This window comes from Cotesia typhae, unplaced genomic scaffold, assembly GCF_013202065.1.
Source record: "Cotesia typhae breed Kobodo isofemale line unplaced genomic scaffold, CoteBio_Ctyphae contig_44, whole genome shotgun sequence".
Taxonomy (NCBI): Eukaryota; Metazoa; Arthropoda; class Insecta; order Hymenoptera; family Braconidae; genus Cotesia; species Cotesia typhae.
This window is the reverse complement of record NW_027423753.1, coordinates 3,147,457-3,170,180: the sequence shown is the minus strand read 5'-3', so window position 1 is coordinate 3,170,180 and position 22,724 is coordinate 3,147,457. Positions and strand designations below refer to the sequence as shown.

The following is a 22,724-nucleotide window of genomic DNA, read 5'->3' as shown; positions in this document are numbered from 1 at the left end:
AAAAATTACAAAATACTTTTTGAAAGATTATAAAAATTAATATAATAATTTTTCTTAATTTTATATTAAATAAATATTTATAGTTAAAAAAAAAAAATTGCATCAATAATTTTTTTTAATTATACAAGTTGCATTTTTTTGATAAATTCTTTCAATAATAATTGTTTGTTAATTTTAATAACAATTTTATTTAATGAAACGTTAAAATTTTAATAATTTATTTATAAAAATTTTTGGAAAAATGTAATTAATATTTACAAATTTAAACTTTCGACAAATTATTTGTAACTAGCAACTTTGCAGTCACTATGTGAACTATAAATAAATAAAATTTTGTTCAACGAAAATTTTTTTAATGAATTTAAGTTAAAAAATGCCAGCAGAGTATAACGCATTTGTCGGGTGTAATAAAAATAATCCATAGCTTATGTTTATAAGCCAAGACCTTACAAGGATCAATGACGAATAAGTATCAAATTAGCATCCGATGAGACTTGAGTGACAGACACTGGTTGTCAGGTCGATCTTAAAGCTTGATCTATCGTCTGGGGGTTGACACACACCCATGCACACATATATACACATGAATATAAACATCTACAATACCGCGATTACTTGTCCAAGGGAGACATTACCTTTCCTGAGAGTCTTCTTTCAAGTCGCTCGCGTGCCCAGTTTGTCACGAATCACAATTTATCGCTGAACTCATGCAGACACTCCACACAACTATAGTACCGCCTTATTATAATTATTATTATATTGTACCTTATTCATCACCGAAATCCGCTAAATCCTCACTGGAACTTCGAATTAATCCGTAAAATCTCGTGTTAAATTTATAATCTTTTATTCGTCTTTTGATAATTAGAAATTTACATGTAATAAATCAGTTCATTGATATAGAGACTGAATGCAGAAGTATAGTATTTCATCCGTGTCAGATCATATATGATCACATGTGAAAAATATGTAAACTAAGTTTTTGGTCAATGTCCGTCATTTCATGACCGTCAGACATTTTTTTGTCACTAATTTGGTCAGTCACATCTAGCTAGATGATTCCTGGGGATTTTTTGAAAAAAAAATTTTTTTTGCAACTTAGAAATTTAACTATTGAATTATAGACAGTTAAATGAAAATTTTATGAAAAAAATAAGAACAGGCTGACATCACTGCCCATATATGATCATATGTGACCAAAAGTTTCATTAAATTATTCATGTTACACCATATATCATTATACACATTATACACAAAAAAAGAAAAAAAGTCTTAAGGAAGAGTGAAAATTTTTTGAATAAAGTTCAAATTTCTTCAACGAAGTTAAATTTTTTTAAACTCAGAAAATTTCTTCTTGCTCCAAAATAACTTCGATCTTCCTTATAATTTTCTTGGATCAAGAAATTTTTTTTTTCTGTGTAAATGATAAAATATAATATGTGATCATATATGAAACATAAGAGCAACTGTAGACTAAGACTCAATAAAAAATCAATTTATACTGTACCACTAGGGTGTGCCAAAATTCAATTTCCATGAAGAACCTTTTAAAATTAGAATTTTGAGTTCCGCTTTTAGCAGGAGCTGTGTTTAGTCATTTCCCAAGATATTTTAGGGCGAGACGATTTATTTGATTTTCATAGAATTTTTTAACAGGAGTTTGGGCATTTCCGCTGAAATTTCAAATTTTGGCCGGAAGTTCTCAACTAAATCTCCTGTTAAAAATTCTATGAAAATCAAATAAATCGTCTCACCCCAAAATATCTTGGAAAATGCTTAACCACAGCTCCTGGTAAAAGCGGAACTCAAAATTCTAATTTTAAAAAGTTCTTCACGGAAATTGAATTTTGGCACACCCTAGTGTACCACACATGACTGTATGTGATCTATGTGGTGTCAGATATGATTAATATAATTAATTTCACACATAAACTCAATTATTTATAAGTAACTATGGACTTTAAAACGATACAGTTTATGTTTTATCACATGTGTTAAAATCTGATCATATGTGATTCATAAATAACGATCATATATATGAACGATAAGTAGAACCATTTGTCGATTACATATCACATACTTAAAGAAAATTAAAATCCATAAAACACAATAATATACGGCATGCGTGGGAGGCAAGATGAGGGAAAGGGAGTGGACCTTCTCGGGATTATTAGTAGTCAGTCCGCGCCTCGATCAGCCGGTTACTACTCGGCATTCGGGCACTACTCGGCGTTTACCGATCTCGAGCAGCAAAAAGTCGTTCGCGTTCGCGTTCTGTTCGGCATCATGTACGTTCGGTACATACAGCTACATATACAGCCCAGGCCTTATATTACAGAGACAACTGAACGACCACCGAGACCGATACGAGATCGGCAAACGACTCCTCATTCTCATTCCTTCTCTTTCCTCACTCTCCACTCTGGATTTTCATGGACGGACAGTATAAAAGCCTCCATCCATCCATCCATCCTGGCATCGATCCATCGATGACTTATAATTTCTAATGACCCCCATTCCTTGGAGGCTTTTTTTCCCAAAGTGATGCTCGATGATCGGCCATGCTGCGTGCTGCTCAGATCCATCAGATCTCTCTTACTCGTACTCCATTCTGTATCTACCATCTACCTAAAATGTGTAATGGTATGTGGATGCTATCATGTGAGATATAAAATATAAGATATAAGACGCGTGTGCGTCGGCGTATGCTCGACATAACCTTTATTTTCTTTCGTTTTGTTTTCTCTGTTACTTTACTCAGAGAATGTCTACTAGTAGTTGCGTTCTACAGGTAATATAACTAGTAGCCGATGGCTAAATGCATAAATGTTCTGTTGGGAATTAAAATGCCCAGTAGCTCGAGAATAAATATATATTTCTAGGTGTGTAAGTGAAATGGATATCCAAGTCTAATAATATTAGATTTAGAGAATTTATCCGTTTTTATTACGTTAAATTAGTTTTCTTATTACATAATAATGTAAAAATATTTTAATTTAAGAAAATTATTTTAAAGTTTTCATTCAAGAATTTTTCGTAGTGAAATTCGTTTTTTCGCACTACGGAGCATTTTTTAGTAAAAAATTTTCTTTTAAATTCCGAACGGCAGAAAAACAGGGAAAAAAAACATATTTTTCAAACCACCGCTATTTTAAGAAAAAAAATTTTTTTTTTTTTAAAACATCTCGTAGTGCGATAACTAAATCCTTCCTCTTTAAGGATTATTAATTGTTTTCTAGTTCTGATCACTGGAAGGATTGATATCCTGCACACCAGGATGTGCCATATTTCCATCAGTCCCCACTTTGCCGATCTGCATTTTTTTTTTAATTTTATTAATGTTTTATACTCTTTAAATATCAATAAAAAGCTTAAGAAAAATGGATGGTAAAAATATTTGTTTTTTTTTTTTTTTTTTTATCGCGACCGAAAAACACCTAAAATTCGGGCATCTAGACGAGAACATCCCCTCAAATGAAGAATCATTTGAAATCGATAATCTAGAATTGTTATCTTGCCCAGGTCAAAAATAAAACTTACTTTTGACTTTAAATTTAGCTCGCTCATTTTTTTTTATAAGTGTGAAATTTTTTAAATATTTGACATGTTTTTGAATAGTTTTTAGTTCAGTAAGGATTAATTTTACTTCCCTGTAAGCAACTTTTAAAAATTAAATTTATGTTTGGCATGAAATTTCAGGCACAGTTTTTAAAATTAAAAAAAAATTTCAAGATATTTTTGTGTAATTCGAGGTTAGCTAGTTACAAGAGGTAGAATAAATTAAGAGCTGATATTTCAACAAGTTTAATTTGATACTTAAATAAAACCTCAAGCTTAATTCTGTTGCTTCAATTTATGAATTTTTTGAATTGATTCCAACTTCGCCCGCATTTAGTATTTATATTAATGAAAGATCCAGCAAAAGTAATAACAAGTTCTGAGATCTGTGATGCCGAGATGAATGGTTTAGTTCGCGCCAGAAGCATTCGGGATTATAAAAAAGGATATTAATAATGCTCGATCGCGCGTCTCCGTCACCCTGCGATCTGTCGATCGATCGCAGTCTATCATCGCGATACCAGTCGTGTCGTCAGCTCTTTTAGGTCTCTTTACTTATAGTTTGGATTTTTTGTCCCGACAAGTCCCTACCGATGACACATGGAATTCGATCATGCGTTTCCGAGGAAAGTATACCTTCTTTTTTTCCGAGAAATACGTTTTGCACTTTTAAGAGAGTTATTTATTACTTCTGTTACCCACCAATATTTTTTACGCTCTGTATTTTTTTGCTTTATGAAATTTCTTCTCTTGACAGTATTAAACTGTACAATAAACAGTAAGAAAATTATTTTCTTGACTTAAAAATTTTTTTCTTGATTCAAATTAATTTTTTTTTTCTCTGTTGATGTTAAAATTAAAATTAATAAACTTATTCTAAAGGAATGATTAAATGAAAGTATAATTTACATAAAAAACATAATTTTATTGATATTTTTATTTGTATATATATTTTTTAACTAGGAGAGTTAAAAGTTTGATTTCCTCGGTAGCACTTGAAGTTGAATTGAGCAAAAAAATATGACCGTAAAATACTTGTATTTATTACAGCGAGGAGAATTAAAGATCAATGTATAACATGCAACATATCAAGCTTGAATTTTTGTTTGACCGTGGATTTTTTAGTTTGATTTGAATGTAGAAAGCGGAAGCTTGTATATTTAACTATCTTGTGGATAGAAAACCGTTGTACGTTCCAGTGCGTACTCCAAGTAGTTAACTTTATAAATATATAAAATAAAATATATAGATATAGATATCTGCACAAGTATATCGATTATGATGAAGAACGATAAAGCAAGAACTGATTACGCACTAGATAAATCTATATACTTAGCACCTGAAATATGCTGCCAGTGGATAATTCAAATGCACCCGAGGAAATACTATTTTACATTATTACGGAGAATGAGCAACTGTTTATTTATTTTTTACATATTATTTACCATAAATAATCACATTTTGACAACCTGTATTTACATATATAATATACTTTTTTTTTTTTTTTTTTTTTTTAGTTAGTAGTTTTATTTCATTTATTTATATAAGACTTTTACTCCGTTTTACGGACAGAATATGTAAACATTTAGTATATATTATGATAATTAGATTGGACAGGAATTTATTATTTAATAAACATTATTTATCGTACCACCATCCCTTTTAGTAATTTTTTTTTCTTTGATATGTCCAATTTAACACCAAGCTCGTAGATCTTTGCGATCAAGAATTTTTTTTTACGTCAAGGCACGACTCCTACTTATGTACACTTCATTTTTATAAATAAAAAATAAAAAAAAAAAACAAACAATAATAATAATAAGAAAATATTTATTAATTAAAAAAAAATTGAAATTTAAAATATCAAAAATCAATAAAATTTAAAATTTGGAAGTAAACATTTTTTTGATTAAAATTAAACTGCAATTTATATTTTTTGAATTAAAAATAAAATTAGTATTGCAAGTCGTGTCAAATTCTAACTTTCTCATCACTAATTTTATTTATAAAAGTTTAAAATTGTTTCATTAGATAAAATTTTTAAACCGGATCAAAAGTATTGAGAATTCTATATCCATTAATAAATGATATTAATTAATTATCAAAGTAAGTATTGAAATTTCAAAAAATTTATTCAATCAAAAATTTTTGTTGAATATCATTCATCCCAGATTATACTGAGTGAAAAAAAATTTTAGATAGTAGCTAGTATAATTCAGATTACAATGAGTATAATCCAGCTATCACCCAGTATAATCCAGATTATACTAGATACGATCTGAAATTTTTTTTTACTACAGATATCACCTGTGAGTATCATCTGGGATGATATCCAGTATCATAACTGACAATAAAATTTTTTTTTCTTCAATAAGAAATAATTTTTTTTTTTTTTTTTTTTTTTTTTTTTCAAATTTCGACTATTGGCTAACTTCAAATTCTCATATATTTTTATTAAAAAAAATTTCCTATTTAGCCAATTAGTAAAGAGTAAATTGTAGCATTTAAATGACAAATATTACATAGTAATTATTAAATTCACGATTTTACTGTTTGAAATGGTAATTTTTAGCAGTTAATTATTACTTATTCCAAATCAACTATTATTTATTAATTTTTTTATCTGTCAAATCTTGATTATGAATTTTAAAATTAAAAACTGAAAATTAAAAAAAAAATTAAAAATTATAACTAATTAAAAATAAAAAGAAAGGAAGAAATAAATAAAAAAATAATAAATATAAGTTGAAAAATTATATTTTCTTTTGTTCATTCTGGCACGTTCATTAAACACAACATATTTTATAAATTAACGTACACAATTCAATTGTAATAATTTATACAAAAATTTTCTTATCTACTAAAAATTTTCCCCAGTTTCAAAAACCATTCATTACAATTAAATATATGATAATGATAATAATAATAATAGTAGTAATAATAATAATAAAAAAGTCAAATAAATAACGCATTCGTACATCGTTTTACGATTTAGCTTAATTCTTCACATTTTGTTCCTTTAATTAGTTAAGTAGGACATTAAATTAAATTAATAATAATAAAAATAGTAATATTAATAATTATAATAATAATAGATTTAGTACTACAAGGAATTGGAAACAAAGGGAATCGTTTGGGATAACAAAATAAATAATAGAAGCATGAACATGAACAACTTAACAACTTAACTGGTTGATTAATTAATAGTTAATAGTTTTGTAGTCATAATTAATAATCGAACAATTATTATTAATCATTAATCGATGATCTTAAAAGTAGTTAATTTTTTCAGTTTCATTTAATATAAATATTTATATCTATTTATATTTATATATTTATACATGTAATAATAATTACAATTCAGTAATTAGTTATAAATAAATCTCATGCATTACTTGGCACTTGCAATAAATGTCACATGCATTGTTACAACCTTGACGTATTTTTCAAAATTATCACTCGCTAGTTTTTGAAAAACTCTTTCCTAGTATCGTTTTAAAAACGATTTTTTTTTTTTTTTAATATTATTAATTAACTACAGGCAAGTTAAATGGCAAAGCGTCTTTAACGAATTATTCAACAACTCGTTTTTATATTTTTAGTTTTTTTTTTTTTCAATGATAATAATTAATGTAATGATATTAAAGATAGTTGTAGTGAAAGTTTTAAACAAACTTATTATTTATTTTTGTTATAAATTAATTAACTTATGTAACAGCTGGCTTAAGTATAAACAATTTTTATTTTATGATTAAGTAGTAGTTTGAAAAAATCGATATACAAAAATACATGTAAGTATATCATTATCATTATTGTTTTATTATTTATTTATTAACTGGAGGACTTAAGTAGACGTGATTAATAATATCACAAAAAAATTAATTTTTTTTTTAATTTTTGAATTTTTTTTTTTTCGATAAAAATATTGGACAGTTTTTTTGTAGATTTTTAATTTTTTTTTTCAACAATTTTGGGTAAGAATTTTTAACTTTTTTTTTTTTTAGTAAAAAAAAATTTTTGAAATTATCAAAAAAAAATTTTTTTTTTTTAAATAAATCAATTTATTAATAATCAACAAATTCTTCAATCAGTGTGTTGAGAAATAAATTTAATCCAAAATAAATTGGAAAAAAAAATAGTTTTTAAAGCTTCCGCTAGGTGGCTACCGTTCTCGCAGTTAGAATTCTAAAATCTGAGTATTTAGATTCATTATAAATTTCTTAAAGTCCAGAGTTTTAATTCCAGACAAATTAATTTTTTTTAAGGAACTAATAGAAGAAGGAATTAATAAAATGGATTGATTAAAAAAAAAAAAATTTTTTTTATACTTTTCAAAAAAATTTTAATTTCACTCAAAAATTTTTTTATGAATTTTTTTTTTTTTTTTTTTTTCTATAAATTATTTTTATTATAAAATTACCAATAAAAAAATTATTTTGAAATTCTACCCAAAAAAATTTGCAATTTTCTTCAAACATTTTTTTAAAAGAGTATTATCAATAAAAAAAAAATCTTAAAACTAAATTGAGTTTTTTTGTAGAATAAAAAAATATCAAATCTCACATAAACGCTTCTTGAAATCAATTACCGAAGCCAATAATAATTATAACTAACAATTATCAACTATACAACATCAATCAACAAACTTAACATTAAAAATTATGGTCAAAATTGACAACGTTTTTTTTTCCACTGGGATCTGTTTCGTTCTTATCATAGTATCACTAATTATTAATAATAATAATTATCAATTATAATTTAACAATACAACAGAGGTGATTGAAAAATTTGTGGAAAATTTAGTAAGTAGTTGACAATTTATTGTCCGGTATGTTTAAAATTTGGCACTTCTATGTTATACCTCAAACCTCAAGTGACTCAGTCTCGACTTACGCAAGAAAAAATCTTCAAATCAATTAAATAAAAATAACTCAAAACTCAAAATCTTAAGCAGTACCAAGTACAGTTACTATAAGTTAAATAATAATAATAAATATAAATAATAATAGTAATAATTGTCCATCCATATTAATAAAGTAAATAAAGATAGAGAGCACATCGATAGAGTACATAAATCGTTACGGAATGAACTTTGAGTTCGGCGATGCGTGTAAGATTATTTTTTAAATAATAGTTGTGATTAACAAACAAAAAACTATAATAATAATAATAGTAATAGTAATAATAATAATAATTAAGTGAATTATTAATGAAAGAGGAGATTGTACGGATAATACTGTTCGGCCGCCTGCCTGCCGAGGACGAACACAGGAAAGGCAGTCTTCAGGATAGGGTTAATATCTATTATTTTATTTATTTATTTATATTATAGATTTTTACATATATATTTATTTATATATTTATATTTATATTTATGTAAATTTAGAGTAAGACATTAGTTAACACATTAAATCTATCCCTTGTAAAAATGGGATTTATAATCACCGATAAGTGACAGTGAGAATTTTTAATTATTAAATAATGTAAGAGTTGTGAGACGGAAGGTTTTGCATTATTTTTTTTTTTTATAAAAAAAATTTGAAAATTTGTTTGGAAAAAATTCCAAGTATTTTTTTTTTTTAAATTAAAAGAACTTGAAAAATTTTTTTGTAAAATTGAAATTAAAACATTTACAAAAATTAAAATAAAAATAATTTGTGAATTTTTAGAATTTTCAAAATTCTGATTTTTTAAATAAAAAATAAAAATTTTTTTAAATTTTATTTTGCCGCTCAAAAATTACTCTGTAAGAATAAAATTAATTTGTTAATTTAAGAATTCGAAATTTTTTATCAAAATAAAAAATTACTAATTGAAATTTTTTTAAACATTTTTTTAACAAAAAAAAAAATTTTTTTTTTTCGAAAATTATATCAACCTTCCGTTCCACAACAAAAAAATAAATACAAAAAAAAAAAAAAAAAAACAAAAAACCTCAACAAACTTTCCCACCGCCACTTATCTCAAAAGTCTTCCTAAAACCTAGTCACTCGGTCTTAACCCCAGATAGCGCAGTAATCGCCATAAACCCAGAATTGTCATTCTCCTGTCCGGACTCGCACTTGTTATTCTGTCCATCAACATACCTCGCATGAGTCCTGAGATGCCTTGTGATCATGTCCCTCCTGCAGGCAGCATAAACACACTGGGGACACTTGTAAGGCTTCTCTCCGGTATGAGTCCTCTGATGAGTACTAAGATGATCAGACCTGCTGAACACCTGCCCGCAGACCCTGCACGTGTAAGGCTTGACGCCCGTGTGGAGCCTCATGTGTCTAGTGAGCATATCGGACCTCGCGAAGCTCCTGTTGCAGACATCGCAGGAGTAGGCCTTCGCAGTGGCGTCTTTGGCGCCTTGTCTCTTGTGCCTGGACGCCATGTGCTTGGCCAACCTGTCATGGAGGCTGAACATCTGCCCGCACGCCGGACAAACGTACGCCAGATCAGTCCCGGGAGGCATTTCCTCAACGACAGGCGACACCTCAATATTAAACCTGAACGCGACACTTTCCTTTGTCGTAGGACTGGCGACGTCCCCGCGGATTACCGGGAAGGTCAAGGCGCCCCTGGAGCCCACACTCGAGGGCAGAAGTTGCAGGCCCCCTGGTCGTCCAGCGATCTCACTCGTTGCAGAATTGCAGTTCTTCATCGACAAGTCCAAAGGAAATTCCTGGAAAGAATTGGGGTTGGGATTGGATTGCTTGGTGTTGGCGTCGCTTTCCAAGGCGCCATTTTGTCGCGAGCTCGGCCAGAGCAGAAGAGGCTTTTGGTCGATCCAGCCGCCAGGTACTTCGTCCTTCCCTTCGCTTGTCGCGTCTATTGGCAGGTACTTTGTGTGTAGGTAGTGCTCGAACGTGTACGACGAAGGGGTGACAGGCGTCAGAGGCGTAATGTTCGACGGGGTGCTCGACACCGGGGTCAGCGGCGTCAGAGGCGCTTGGGGGGACGTCGGTGAAGGGAGGACCATGTTGGGAGAGGTGCAGTTTATGCACGCGCACCCGCGATAGCTCGCTGAAGTCAAATGGGGAGCGCGGAAGGAGTACTGTTGATGATGCTGGTGATTGTGATTGTGATGGTGATGACTGGGGTGGTTCGGGAGGTGTCGTTGGAGGTTAAGGCCTCCACCAATGGCAGGCGAAGGAGAGGACTCTTCGTCGGAAGGTGTGTGCAGGGGTGATTCCAGGGGCTCGACCTTCAGACGCTTGTCTGTCAGGGACAGGTTGTTCTCCGTGGAGGCTCGGGAGGAAGATCTGGGAGAGCTGAAGACGTCGTCCTGGTCCTGGTCCTGGTCGTGCTCCTCCAGGGAAGTTGACTCCAGGTGTAGGGGGTGGTTGTTGTTCTCAGACTCCTCGATGGAGCCCTTGTGGGCCTGCAGCGCGTCCAGCACCTGAGTCAGGCACTTGCGCTTGCGGAACCGGTGGTTACGGTTCGCCGTCGCTGATAGGGTGTTGTTGTTGGTGCAGGCCGGCGGGGGTTTCGCCGGGCCTGGGGGAGTGTCCTCCACCACGCTCTCCGCCATCGTCATCGATGAAGCGCGGCACCCGCCGCCTGGGCCCCCTATGCCGCCTATTACACCCTCGGCTACCACCGTACTGCCTCCTTGGTGGATCTAAAACAGAAATTGTGAGGTTGTTAGGCTGGTTTGGTTTTTATACATTGAGTTGGGGGTCAACTTAACAGTTGATATATTTTTAACTAGTTTTAAATACATTTATTTATTTAGAAACTATTTATTAATTTTTTAAGTACAAGAAATTATTTAACTTTTATTTTATGTAAAAATAATCAGTAACACAAATATTTGTATCAAATTTGATGAAAATTTTTTTACAATGTACATATTTTGTAATCCATCATTACTTCCTTTAATATATATTTTTTTTTCGATAATCAGTATGTAAATTTACCAAAAAATGTAAAAATCCTTCAAATTTTTTTCAAGTTCAACTTTGACTTCAGACTAAGGAAAAAAAACTACTTTGTTTTTACGACTTGATTTTAATTTTTAAATTTTTAAATAAAAATTAAATTCTCAAAAAAAAAAATAATCAATTTTTTCAACCTTATGATTTTAATATTTATTTACGAAAAATAATCGAGCCTTTTCTTAAATTACAATTTCAAATTCCTAACATCGACTGAAGGTGATTAATTGCGACGATTAAAGTGTTGACCAGGAATTAAATAGAAGTACCTAAAATTCACAGAGAATTTGAAAAGTACGAAAAATGGAGAACCAGAAGAGAATGTTGACTCTATGTACAACCCAAAATCACCGTGGAATGTATCAAAACATAATAAATGCCTGTGATGAATCTTTAATTTGCGTGAATATTCTGTTTATTAAATAAAAACAAGATTAAATATTAACCTCATTAAGCATCTGTCAACGAGGCCCGTAAGCGGGTGTTAGCGCTAAAACTTAAAAAAAAAAAAAAAAAAAAAAAAAAGACTCGCGTTTCGCGACGGATAATTTATTGATCGTCCATCAGCATCGGTTTTATTTACATTTTAAAATTAAATTGGTAATTTCGAAAAAGGGGAATATTTAAAATAAACAGCAACAAACCTGATATCGGATGCTGTAACACGCGTACTTCTTTTCAGTATTCATCTTTTTGTGGTGTCGCGACCACCGTGACAGCTTGTGCGACGGTTGGTAAAAACTTTTGAAAAAGTGAGTCAACTCAACGATTCGGTACGACTTCTACGGTTTACTATACTGTACTGCATTGTGCTATACTTATGACATGTTTTTCTCTACATACAAAGAGAGAGAGAGAGAGAGCTACTCTTGAAGCTTTACTTTATAAGAAGAAAAGTTTGTTCGCACAAACACATAATACACATGAGAGTTAAGTTTGAAATAAGACTAGTTTGCTAAACTGCTAAACACCATGACTTATCGTCCCCAAGACGATTACCAATACATTTTACCACGAAATTATTTATCATTACAAGCTTAAATGGACTTGTGTCTATCAATGTCTGACATTTGTGATCAAACTGTCTCGAAAAATCGATAAAACATCACTCGGTTCCGTCTAACATTTTCTATTTTATTGCAAAAAAATTTCTATTGACTTTCAAATTCAAATTCTGGCTAAACGATCAGAGATATGGTAAGATTGATAAGAATCTTTTTTACGGCGAATTCATTTTTGTACAAAAAGGGTTTCTTGTTCTTTTTTTTTTTTTTGTATTTTTAATCCTTATTTCAAAAAATTAAAAATTTTATAAATTATATTTTTAATTAAATAAATTGTAAAAAAATTTTCTTGCAGAGTTTTGCTTGCTTCTTGTCTCAAGAACGAAAGATACGAAAAAATTGATAAGATATTTTTTTTATACAGAATTCTATCCTCTACTTAATAATACCATATAAGTTAATTTTCGACAAATATTAAAGGCACAATTAAAATTCAAAAGTTTCATCATAAAATCACCAAGCGTATTGTTTAATTGATCAGATTAAATATTAAGACTCGGATTTATAAATGACTCTTTCATGGGATCGAGGATTAAGCATGTCTGAATAATCGATTAGTCCCCTTTAATCGATGTTAATTTATAACACTATCACGGTCGCTGTAGCCAATTAGTCGGCGCGTTCAACTTCATTTTTAACGAGATATCATCCAATGTCTTTAACTTATTCGCTGTTGTGGTTGCTTCTGCTCCGGTCATCTCGCTCGTTTAATTTAAGAGCCTCTCTCAATGATAACCCTCGTAAAAGGAAGACCAGGCATAAAACTATGTATTAAAAGAGCTGCCGACTCGTAAATGAAGTGTAAAAATTTAATAATGTTGAGATGGTTAAGTGTTTTCTAGTGTGTGGGCGGTTGTTGAATTCTTGCATTTATAATCTCTCGAATTTTAATTATTTGCTTTCGGTTTTATATTCTGTTGATTGTCCATCTTTTTTTTAAGTAGTTACCACACACGTCAATTTAAAAAAAATTTTTTTAAACGATCAATATTGCGTCAAAATAAAAAATTTTAAATCAGGAAAAATTTTTCTGAATTATAAAATTAGACGAGAGAAAAAATTAATTTTAGTTTGAAAAGAAGCAGGATTAATGCCTTCGTGAGGCACCTGTTCACCTGCAACCAACCCGAGTATGTTTATCCTACAGGCCTTGGATCTGCGAGTATATTGCACATGTAGTCGCTCATCGGTCGTGACCGTGGTGTCGTGGTGTCGTCTTGAATGTGCTCGATCTCAACTCACACTCACACTACATTTACATTCACTCATGTGATATCAGTCTCATATTATCCAAAGGAGAGTTCGTCCTGTTCGTGTCCAGGCGAGCGTAAGAGAGACGAACTGATAAAACAGGTTGAGTTGCCTCGAAAAATTACTGACGTATTATACGCCAAGGCGTGGGTGCGCATAAGCTTTTTTTTATATTTTTATTTTACCACATTTTTTTATTATGTCATTTATTTTTAATTGTAATTTATAGTTTAAGTTTTGAGAAATAGTTCACAGACATTTTAATGTTATTATTGACCTATCACGATTTTAAAATATAAATAATTAATATATATTATTAAGAGAATAAGTAAAAATTTTTTAACCAGTGTGTTTATATGATAAAATCGGTATTTTTAGTAAAATTCAGTGTTATTGCAAAGGTCTTGACTTGAATTTGTGCCTTTTCATGGTTTCATATCATTCTTACCAATAGTCAATTTATTTTGATAAGTATTTAGGCTGCATTCAAAAATGCTTTTATTTAGAAAATCAAAATTATTATTTTAATGCCTAAAAAAAAATTATTTCTAAGAAATTTTTCTGGCAAAGGATTAAATTTCTTACAAAAAAAGTATTTTTTAATTATTTTGTATCTCCAATGTTTAACTTAAAATTCAAAGTTTAAAGTTTTAAAAATTATGTTTTTATTTTAATGCATTCTGAAAAAATTTTTCCTTAGGACATTTTATTTTTTTGCTGCTTCAAAAATGAGATCTACGAAAAAATTGATAAGGACTTATTATATAAAAAATTAAATTTCCCACAAAAAAAAGTTTCGTATAAATTTTTTATATCTTCAATCCTTAACCCAAAATTAAAAATTTTGTAAATTTAATTTTTAGTTTAAAATATCATTGAAATAATTTTGATTTATAATATTATTATTATTATTATTATTATTATATAGAGTAATTTTAAAAATAAAACAATAATAATAATAATAATTGATTAAAAATTAAATTATCAGTCAATTAATTTTTTAATAAAATGACAATTTAAGATTAAAATCTCCGTGATTGGTATAAATACTGATTTGATTGAGAAATATCGAATTTGCTTGAAAATACTTTTAATTTTATTGAAAATTAATTAACGCATTTTGGCTGGTTATTAATAAATCGTAATTAAGATAAAGATAAAAAGTGAATTTTGATTGGAAATAAAATAATTACTGTAAAATGAAAATAAAAAAAAATGTTGCAACTCTTGACTTGTTCACTATTATCGTCCTCTCTCTCTTGCCCCATTCCGCTTTACTTTTATTTGATACACGTGCGGCGTATATGTTTATATGTATGTGTTTATATTGCATCTTGCATCTCGCATCCTCAGAATCCGCCGGGGGCAAACGCGCGGGCGAGTTCCGAGTTTGCTACCAAAAAAACCAGCCGGGCTACCGAACAAGTATAAAAGTAACAAGCCATCCCTTTCTTTGCCGTACCGTCAGTCTTTAACTGAAAAAAATCGGTATTATACACAAGCTCTTATAGGTTCAACTCAAGTATTTCATTTGATCGAAGAATTTTTTAATTAATAGAACATTGCCGTAGGATTAATTACAGTGAGTTGATTGTAAAGAAATTAAATAAAAAATTTTTTTTGAGCGCTTATGTAATCGTAAATGGTTTTATTTTGATAAAATTAAAATTCTGAGCTAAAGATCAGAGATAGGGAAAAATTCATCGACTTTTCTTGTAGATCATTAAATTTCCTACAAAAAAGATTTCTTATGAGTTTTTCCTATCTTCAATTTTTAACCAAGAATTTAAAGTTTAAAATCTTAAAAATGATAATTTTATGTGAACACATTTTTAAAAATGATTTCTTATCGTTTTTTTTTTTATTTTTGGCTGAAAGATGTCAACTGTATAAAAATTGACAAGGATTTTTTTTTTTGTAAAAAATTAAATTTCCTACAAAAAAAGTTTCTTATCATTTTTTTGTATCTCTAATACTTAATTTTAATGCAGAAATTTAAAATAAAATAATTTCTTCTAATTTTCGTTCAATTTATAAAAAATTTTAATGGAATAATTTTTCAAACAATTAAAAGTATGTACTCAATAAATACATAAAACAGAGCCTCATTAATAGATCAGCAAGAATAACTGAACACCCTCCTGTCATCGTGGCCTTACACTCCCCTTCTATTCGCTCAACTTGATAATCGATAAGAAAATTTTCTTACGTCTTAAATTAACCAGGCAATAAAAATAATAATAACTCTGGTGAGTGGTGCGATGACACGAAAATTGATGTGTATTTTTCAGTAACTCGAATTACTTGTGCACTCATATAATACCCTCTTTACCACACTCTCAAATCTCCTCTCTTTCTGTCTTTTACTAAAGCAGTTGGTTGCTCAGTCACTCACAGCTACTCGCGTCTTTCGCTACTCGCGTCTCGTTAACGTTGTGAGCAACTGCTTCCAGGTAATTTCACCCGGAATTCACTCATTCTCGCTTTACTTGCTCTTTTTTTATCTTTATTTCTCTTCTCTCATTCACTTACAGGCGACATAAATTTTACTCCACTTCAAGCTTCAACTTCAAAACACATACGTGACCTCTTTATTTAATTATTTGAATTTTTATTAGGAGCTTGGGAAATCAAAATGATTTAATAGCTCCAATAAAATTATTATTTAATATTAAGTGCTTTTTTATTTTATTTTAGGTCGGAAATTTTATTTTTAAATACTGTTATAGTCTCTGCATTGGAAGAAACATGGAGACCGCAGTGCAGCAACTGCAGCCTCGGAGGAATAGATAATGCAGTGGGCTCAGCTCATGTATTCATATATTCATATTATGTAGTCAGTGTCATACGCTAAGTGTCTTCACGTTACAGTTGGAAATAAAATAAAGCGCGGTGGTACTTATGGTTCTGAGTGCATGTCAAAACATTTACGCGACTAAAAAAAAATTAGTTGATTAAAAAAAAACTGATAAAAAAATTTTTTTTGAGAATTTACAATAATTTTTTAAAAATATAGCTATGCAAAAAAAAACGGTTTTAAAATTTGAATTTTTTAACAAAAAAATTTTTTTTTAATTTTAATTTTGTTTTTTTTTTTTGAAAAAAAATTTATTTTCAAATTTTAATTTTTTCTTATAGATTAAAATTTTTGAATGAAAAATATTTTATTTTGTTTGAAAATAATAAATTTGTTATTTAAATTTTGAAAATTATTAAATAAAAATTTTTTTTTAAATTCTTCGAAAAAAAAAACTAAAATTAAAATAAGAAATATTTTTTTTAATTGCCTACTTTGTTTTTAAATAGATTTTAATTTTGACAAAATAAATGTTTAACAATGTAAATTTATAAAAAAAAGCAATAAACAATGATATAATCTAAAACACTTGTCTAGTACACAGAGAGAGTGAAATGATAATATGATAATATAATATTTCTCACGATTAAGACCGAAGTCGAGTGTGAGATGAACAAGTAACTCGAGTAGAATAAAACAGTTTAACCAGCCAAGACACTTACAATACACACATAAACACAAAGGCATATAAAATATAATACATAATATGAGCAAGGACGTGTGTAATATGGATGATGGACTTTGATAACAACCACAAGACTAGTCAGGCTTCACCTCAGTGCGGACCAGACGACTCAACCTGTTGAGATTGTCCTCAGGATATAATACAACCTGATACATAAAATAAAATGAGAAAGTACCTCACACCCACGCTTTAATAAACATAAATATGCAAATCCCGCGAATATTTCATCCACGCAATATTGTTAAAAAATAAGGAAAGAATTTAGAGTTTAAGTAGTAAACATGCTAATGTTAACCATTATTGCATTAATGACATTTATAAATTTATTATTTTTTATTGCAGGATTAAATATCACTAAAGTTACTTTTTATCTTTTAAATTAATTAATTTTTTTAGGCATTAAAATTGAATAATAATAATAATTTTGTATTATATTTTCTTATAGATTACAAAATTCTTTTGGAATAAATTTTTTGGAGGAAGAGGCTGAATTTTTTCAAAACAAGAAGATTTTTTTTAACTTAAATAAAATAAGTGAAATTTCTTGTGTCAAAAAAAAAATTTATTTTTCGCTCAAAAAAATTACTAGGAAGAAAAATATTTTCTTTGTAATAAAATATATTCTTTGAAAAATATTTATATATGTTTTATTTATTAAACAATCAATTAAAAGTAATTTTAAATGAAAAAAAAAAAAAAAATGATAATTTTCGATTTTTGTACTACGAAACTCTAATTTTGGCAGAACAATTTTTTTTTTGGCGATACAAAATATTATGATTTACCAGATATCATGCTCACCTAATAGTAAGTAATTAATCCCAATTTTAGTGCGCGTCCCCCGCTTGATCTAGTCTATTATAAAAATATATGAGTGTAAATATGTATTGCCGTTGATTCATTTTACTAACATGCGCGTGTCGAAGGAGGCGTAACGCGTGTACGTTTATTAATAACGAGCGTCTCGTAATTGCGATACGGTGTTAAACACGCGGGGGAAACGACGTTATAACGGTGGGTGTAGCTTACACGGCACGCGACGATACATCCGGGAGAGTGCTATAAGTCATGAAACATAACAGAAAAGACGTTCCAGACAGATACGACAGTTTTGTTTAACTCCTCAACTTACTAACTCAAGATTCTATCATTGTATTTTTATTCATTTTTAGCTATTTGACTGTTCCATTTTTACCTCTCACACTTGTAATCGGAGCAAGCACATCCATTTTAATTCTCATTTGCAATTAACTCCACTAAAAACCAATTTTCCGCTGTTTGTAATTTAAATTTTAAATTTAAAGATACCGAGAATTTTAGTGCATTTCTTTGCTTCATAAGAATAATAAAGTAATTTTAGTGAATTATTACTTTTATATCGGTTGTTTTGAAGTAGTAAAAAAAATGTTAATTTTCCAGTTAATTTAAGATTTAACGATCTGTATTTCCTTTCACTTATCAAAATTATGTAACTAAATTTCTCGTAATAATTTATTGAAATAAAAATAAAAATTTTATTACATTATTTATGTGAATTAAGACTCGAGGGCGGTTTAATTTACGCGCACTACCAGCTGGTTAAATTACCTCGGCTATTTAGAGACTTAAATCTTTTTAAAAATCTCAGATATAATAATAATAATAATAATAATAACAATAATTAGTAATCTTGAAGTCACTATGAGACTGCCGTGACTTATGAACTAAAAAAAAAAATTAAAATTTTGCTTTATCAAATAATGAATTTTGTTAAATTTCACCGAAATTCCTTAAATATTGACATTTTTAATGATATAAGCTCATCCCGACATTACACTCATCGAGACCTTTCATTTGAGTACTCACATCAATTTTTCATATATTTGTCATATATACAAATATATAAATATATGAAAAATTGTTGTGGGTACTCAAATGAAAAGTCTCGATGAGTGTAATGTCGGGATGAGCTTATATCAGTAAATATATCAATATTTCGCAAGATAAAAGGTCATTACTAATTATGTATCTAGAGATAGAGCATTTTTGAATTATGACCCATTTTATCATATGATTATCGTGAAAACTAAATTTTTCTTATTTTTATAATAATATAGACAATAATAATCCAAATTAAAAAAAATCTATTATTATTATTATTATTATTATTTTGAAAAATAATAAAATTAAGACATATCATTTATTTCAATTTAAAACCAACAATAACAACAATAATTAATTACGTGAAGTACTTTGATAGATAATATAAAGATATTTAGCTTCTGTATATATTTTACACTAAGTTCTAAAGCCTAGATTGCATACCGCAAGGTAATATGTACTATACGTAAGTTTAGTACGCGTACAATAAAATAAAATAATAACGAATAAAGAGTTTACGCAGTGGTAGACACTCGGGGCTCGTTTAATTCTTCCACGAATTCAAGAGAAATCATCGCGCGGCAAAAACGTTTGATCGTGGAATTTTAAAGACTTTGTATAATGGATGATAATGATAATAATAAGAATAGATGATTGTTAATTGTTGATAAGTTATATAATACTTGGGTTCTATTATAATAAAAGAGGCGATTTGATTTTTGATTGCAGACATCCATGAATGTATGTAATAAAAATTTTTTTATTTCATGAGCGTATATTACTGTCAATGTTCTATTGAATATTACAGGCAATGTTTTATATATTGTTACCAGCAAGTTTAACTGGAGAATTGTGAATTGTAAAGATGACAGTAGGTAGGAAAGAGGAAAGCAAAGATATTATATGGCAATAACCGAGTGTACGATGGGATAAAGCAAGTTTTTATATCGCGACCGCCATCTGCCGAGCGATCGTCATTACCGCAAAGAGTAATTCCCTTATGACTTTAAACTTTTTTATCTTTTGTTTCCTTTTTTTTTTTTTTCTAACACTTTTTGAAATATTTTTAAAAATTATTAATAATAATTATAATAAATTTGTTTGATAAATTTTTTTTTTTAAATATTCATAAATTCGACTTTCATAAAATTAAATGAAAGTAATTTTACATAAATAACAACAATAAATATTAATTAAAACAAATAAAATAAATGTACTGATAAAATACGAATATAATTGAGCGGAAATGAGTAATTTAAAATTAAAAAAAAATATAATAATTTTTCGAGGAATCGTTCGTTAAAAAAGAGAGTAAACTTGTAGACAGGTGCCACACGCTGTGCGCCCACCGTGGTTGTTAAAATGATAATAATCTGATCTGCACAGAACGCTCTTTTCACCGACCCTTTAGCGATAATTGTCGCATAAAGTCAGCATATTATGACGTTATTGCAAGCCGCGGTGCGTCTGTATGTATCCGGGAAAATTATTTCTTTTGACTGTTAACTAAGTTTCCATTATAATGTCGGCCTCACGCAATCTCCTTCTTATTACTTATAACATATGTAACGTCCAGAGACTGAATTAAAAAACGGATATTGAGTTTAAGACGTTAAATTACATTTTAATTGTCCGTTTATTTACTTTTAATTATTTTTTCCGGTTTGGTAATTCTGGGTAAAAATTTGTCAGTAAATTTCTTCCATCAATAAGCAACATAATACATTTTTTATTGAAACAAAAAATTATGTGTCACATACTTTTACACATTTTTGACTGGAGAACAAAATTCTTGACTCAAGAAAATTTTTTTTGAAATTCTATTCTTGGTGGAAGTAATTTTTTCTTAATTCAAATTATCAAATACTTGATAAAATAAATTTTTATATTTGATCAAGATTTTTAGATACTTTAGGGTAGCGGCGCCACCTATTTCAGCTGAGAAAAAAATTTTTTCACCTTGAGAAAATTTTTTTCTTGAATATTTGATATCCATTTTATATTATTTTAGCGTGCAATTATACATATTGAATGAAAAAAAATGATTCAATATTATTTGATCTTCTCATTTGACATGTTAATTAATAAAAATATTAATGAAAATTTTTCTCTATAGAGATATTTAATTTTTTGGAGCAAGAGAGAAATTTTCTCAAGACAAGAAAATTTATTTCTATCAAGAACTAAATTTTTTGGAGCAAGAGGCTGAATTTTCTCAAAACAAGAAGATTTTCTTGACTTAAATAAATTTTCTTGGATCAAGATACGTATTTCTTAAAGCCAGGAATTAATTTTGTTGGAGTAAGTGAAATTTCTTGTCAAAAAAAAATTTTTTTTCGCTCAAAAAAATAATTAAGAAAAATATTTTCTTGGCTCAAGTGAACTTTTTTTTCTGAGTAGATTTTCCAAGCTATTAATATTCATTAAAATTAATCTCTTAGTGCAGTGATTTTTAAAGTGTGAAAGGTGTTTAAGAGTTAGTATGTAGATGACTTTCGGAGACAACATAACGTTTGGAGACTTGTCGTTTGAGTAATGTGAAATAAAAAGTACTAGACAGAATAGACCGTCTAGCCCACGTATATTATATAAAATGCAGGGAACACGGCATGGGTTCCTTTAGATCTGGTGACATCAAAGAGCCGCGTGAAATGAGTTTTAATCTTTTAATCGTACCCTCGGAACAGTTTTATTTCGACACTCTTAGGCTATTTTTTACCCAAATAATCACGTACTTTATTTTCTCTAATATACTGTATACCCGATGTACGGTTGCAGATAAGAAGAAACAAGATTGATGAAAATAAAATAAAATACAATCATAATAACAAGTTGGTTTTTTATTTGTGGGAAAGTTTAAAATACCTGGATTATACAGCGCTACATTGGACCGTGGCTTGTTTAAAAATAAGACCGTGCCGGTACGGTATACGGCATACACAATGGTAGTAAACCACTTGATGTAATGATGACGGTAGGAAGACGGTTATGTGGGATGGACTGGACTTCACTGAAACATTCAAACCAACGATCGGGACCCAGAGAGACATCCTCGAGTTACTGATCGTAATTAATAGGCCACTGTTCAAGAGGACAGGTGAATATTCCGGGATTCTCAACTTTCTTCGACGTTTTTATTTCAAATCATCTTGCTAAACTCTTCATTTTTATTTATTTTTAATGTTTTAAAACATAAAAATTATTTTGTTAAATTAACAAATTGGATATTTTTAATAAATGAAGTCAATTGATTATTTTTTTTTAATAAAGTGAGCCAATTTGCAAAAATAATTATTATTACAACTAAATTATTTTGTTAGCATTACTTAACTGAAAATTAATTTGTTATCTTTATTATTAGTCATTTTAACAAAATTATTTAGATATTTTTACAGCAAAATTTGTAACATCATCTAACTAGTCAAAGTTACTCCAAAAAAAATTTTTTGTTAAATTGAACCTTCAAAAATATTTCTTTTCCCGACTTGACAATTTAGTTGCTTCAACAAACCAATTTGTTAATT

General features: G+C 29.1%; 1 protein-coding gene across 5 annotated transcripts in view; it reads right to left on the bottom strand.

Moving 5' to 3' along the window:
- Positions 1–22,724, bottom strand: part of Klu (zinc finger protein klumpfuss) — a 142,910-nt gene that overhangs the window by 69,909 nt on the left and 50,277 nt on the right. For 3 of the 5 annotated variants that reach the window (XM_074244729.1, XM_074244732.1, XM_074244730.1), the window contains one exon: positions 8,729–11,167. The exons of 1 other annotated variant lie outside the window; for it this stretch is intronic. In XM_074244729.1, coding sequence (XP_074100830.1) covers positions 9,545–11,167 — 1,623 coding nt within the window. In that variant the 3' untranslated portion in view covers positions 8,729–9,544. Of the gene's footprint in view, positions 1–8,728; positions 11,168–22,065; positions 22,174–22,724 lie in introns of those variants that run through there. One more of the 5 variants, XM_074244733.1, reaches the window with a different exon arrangement.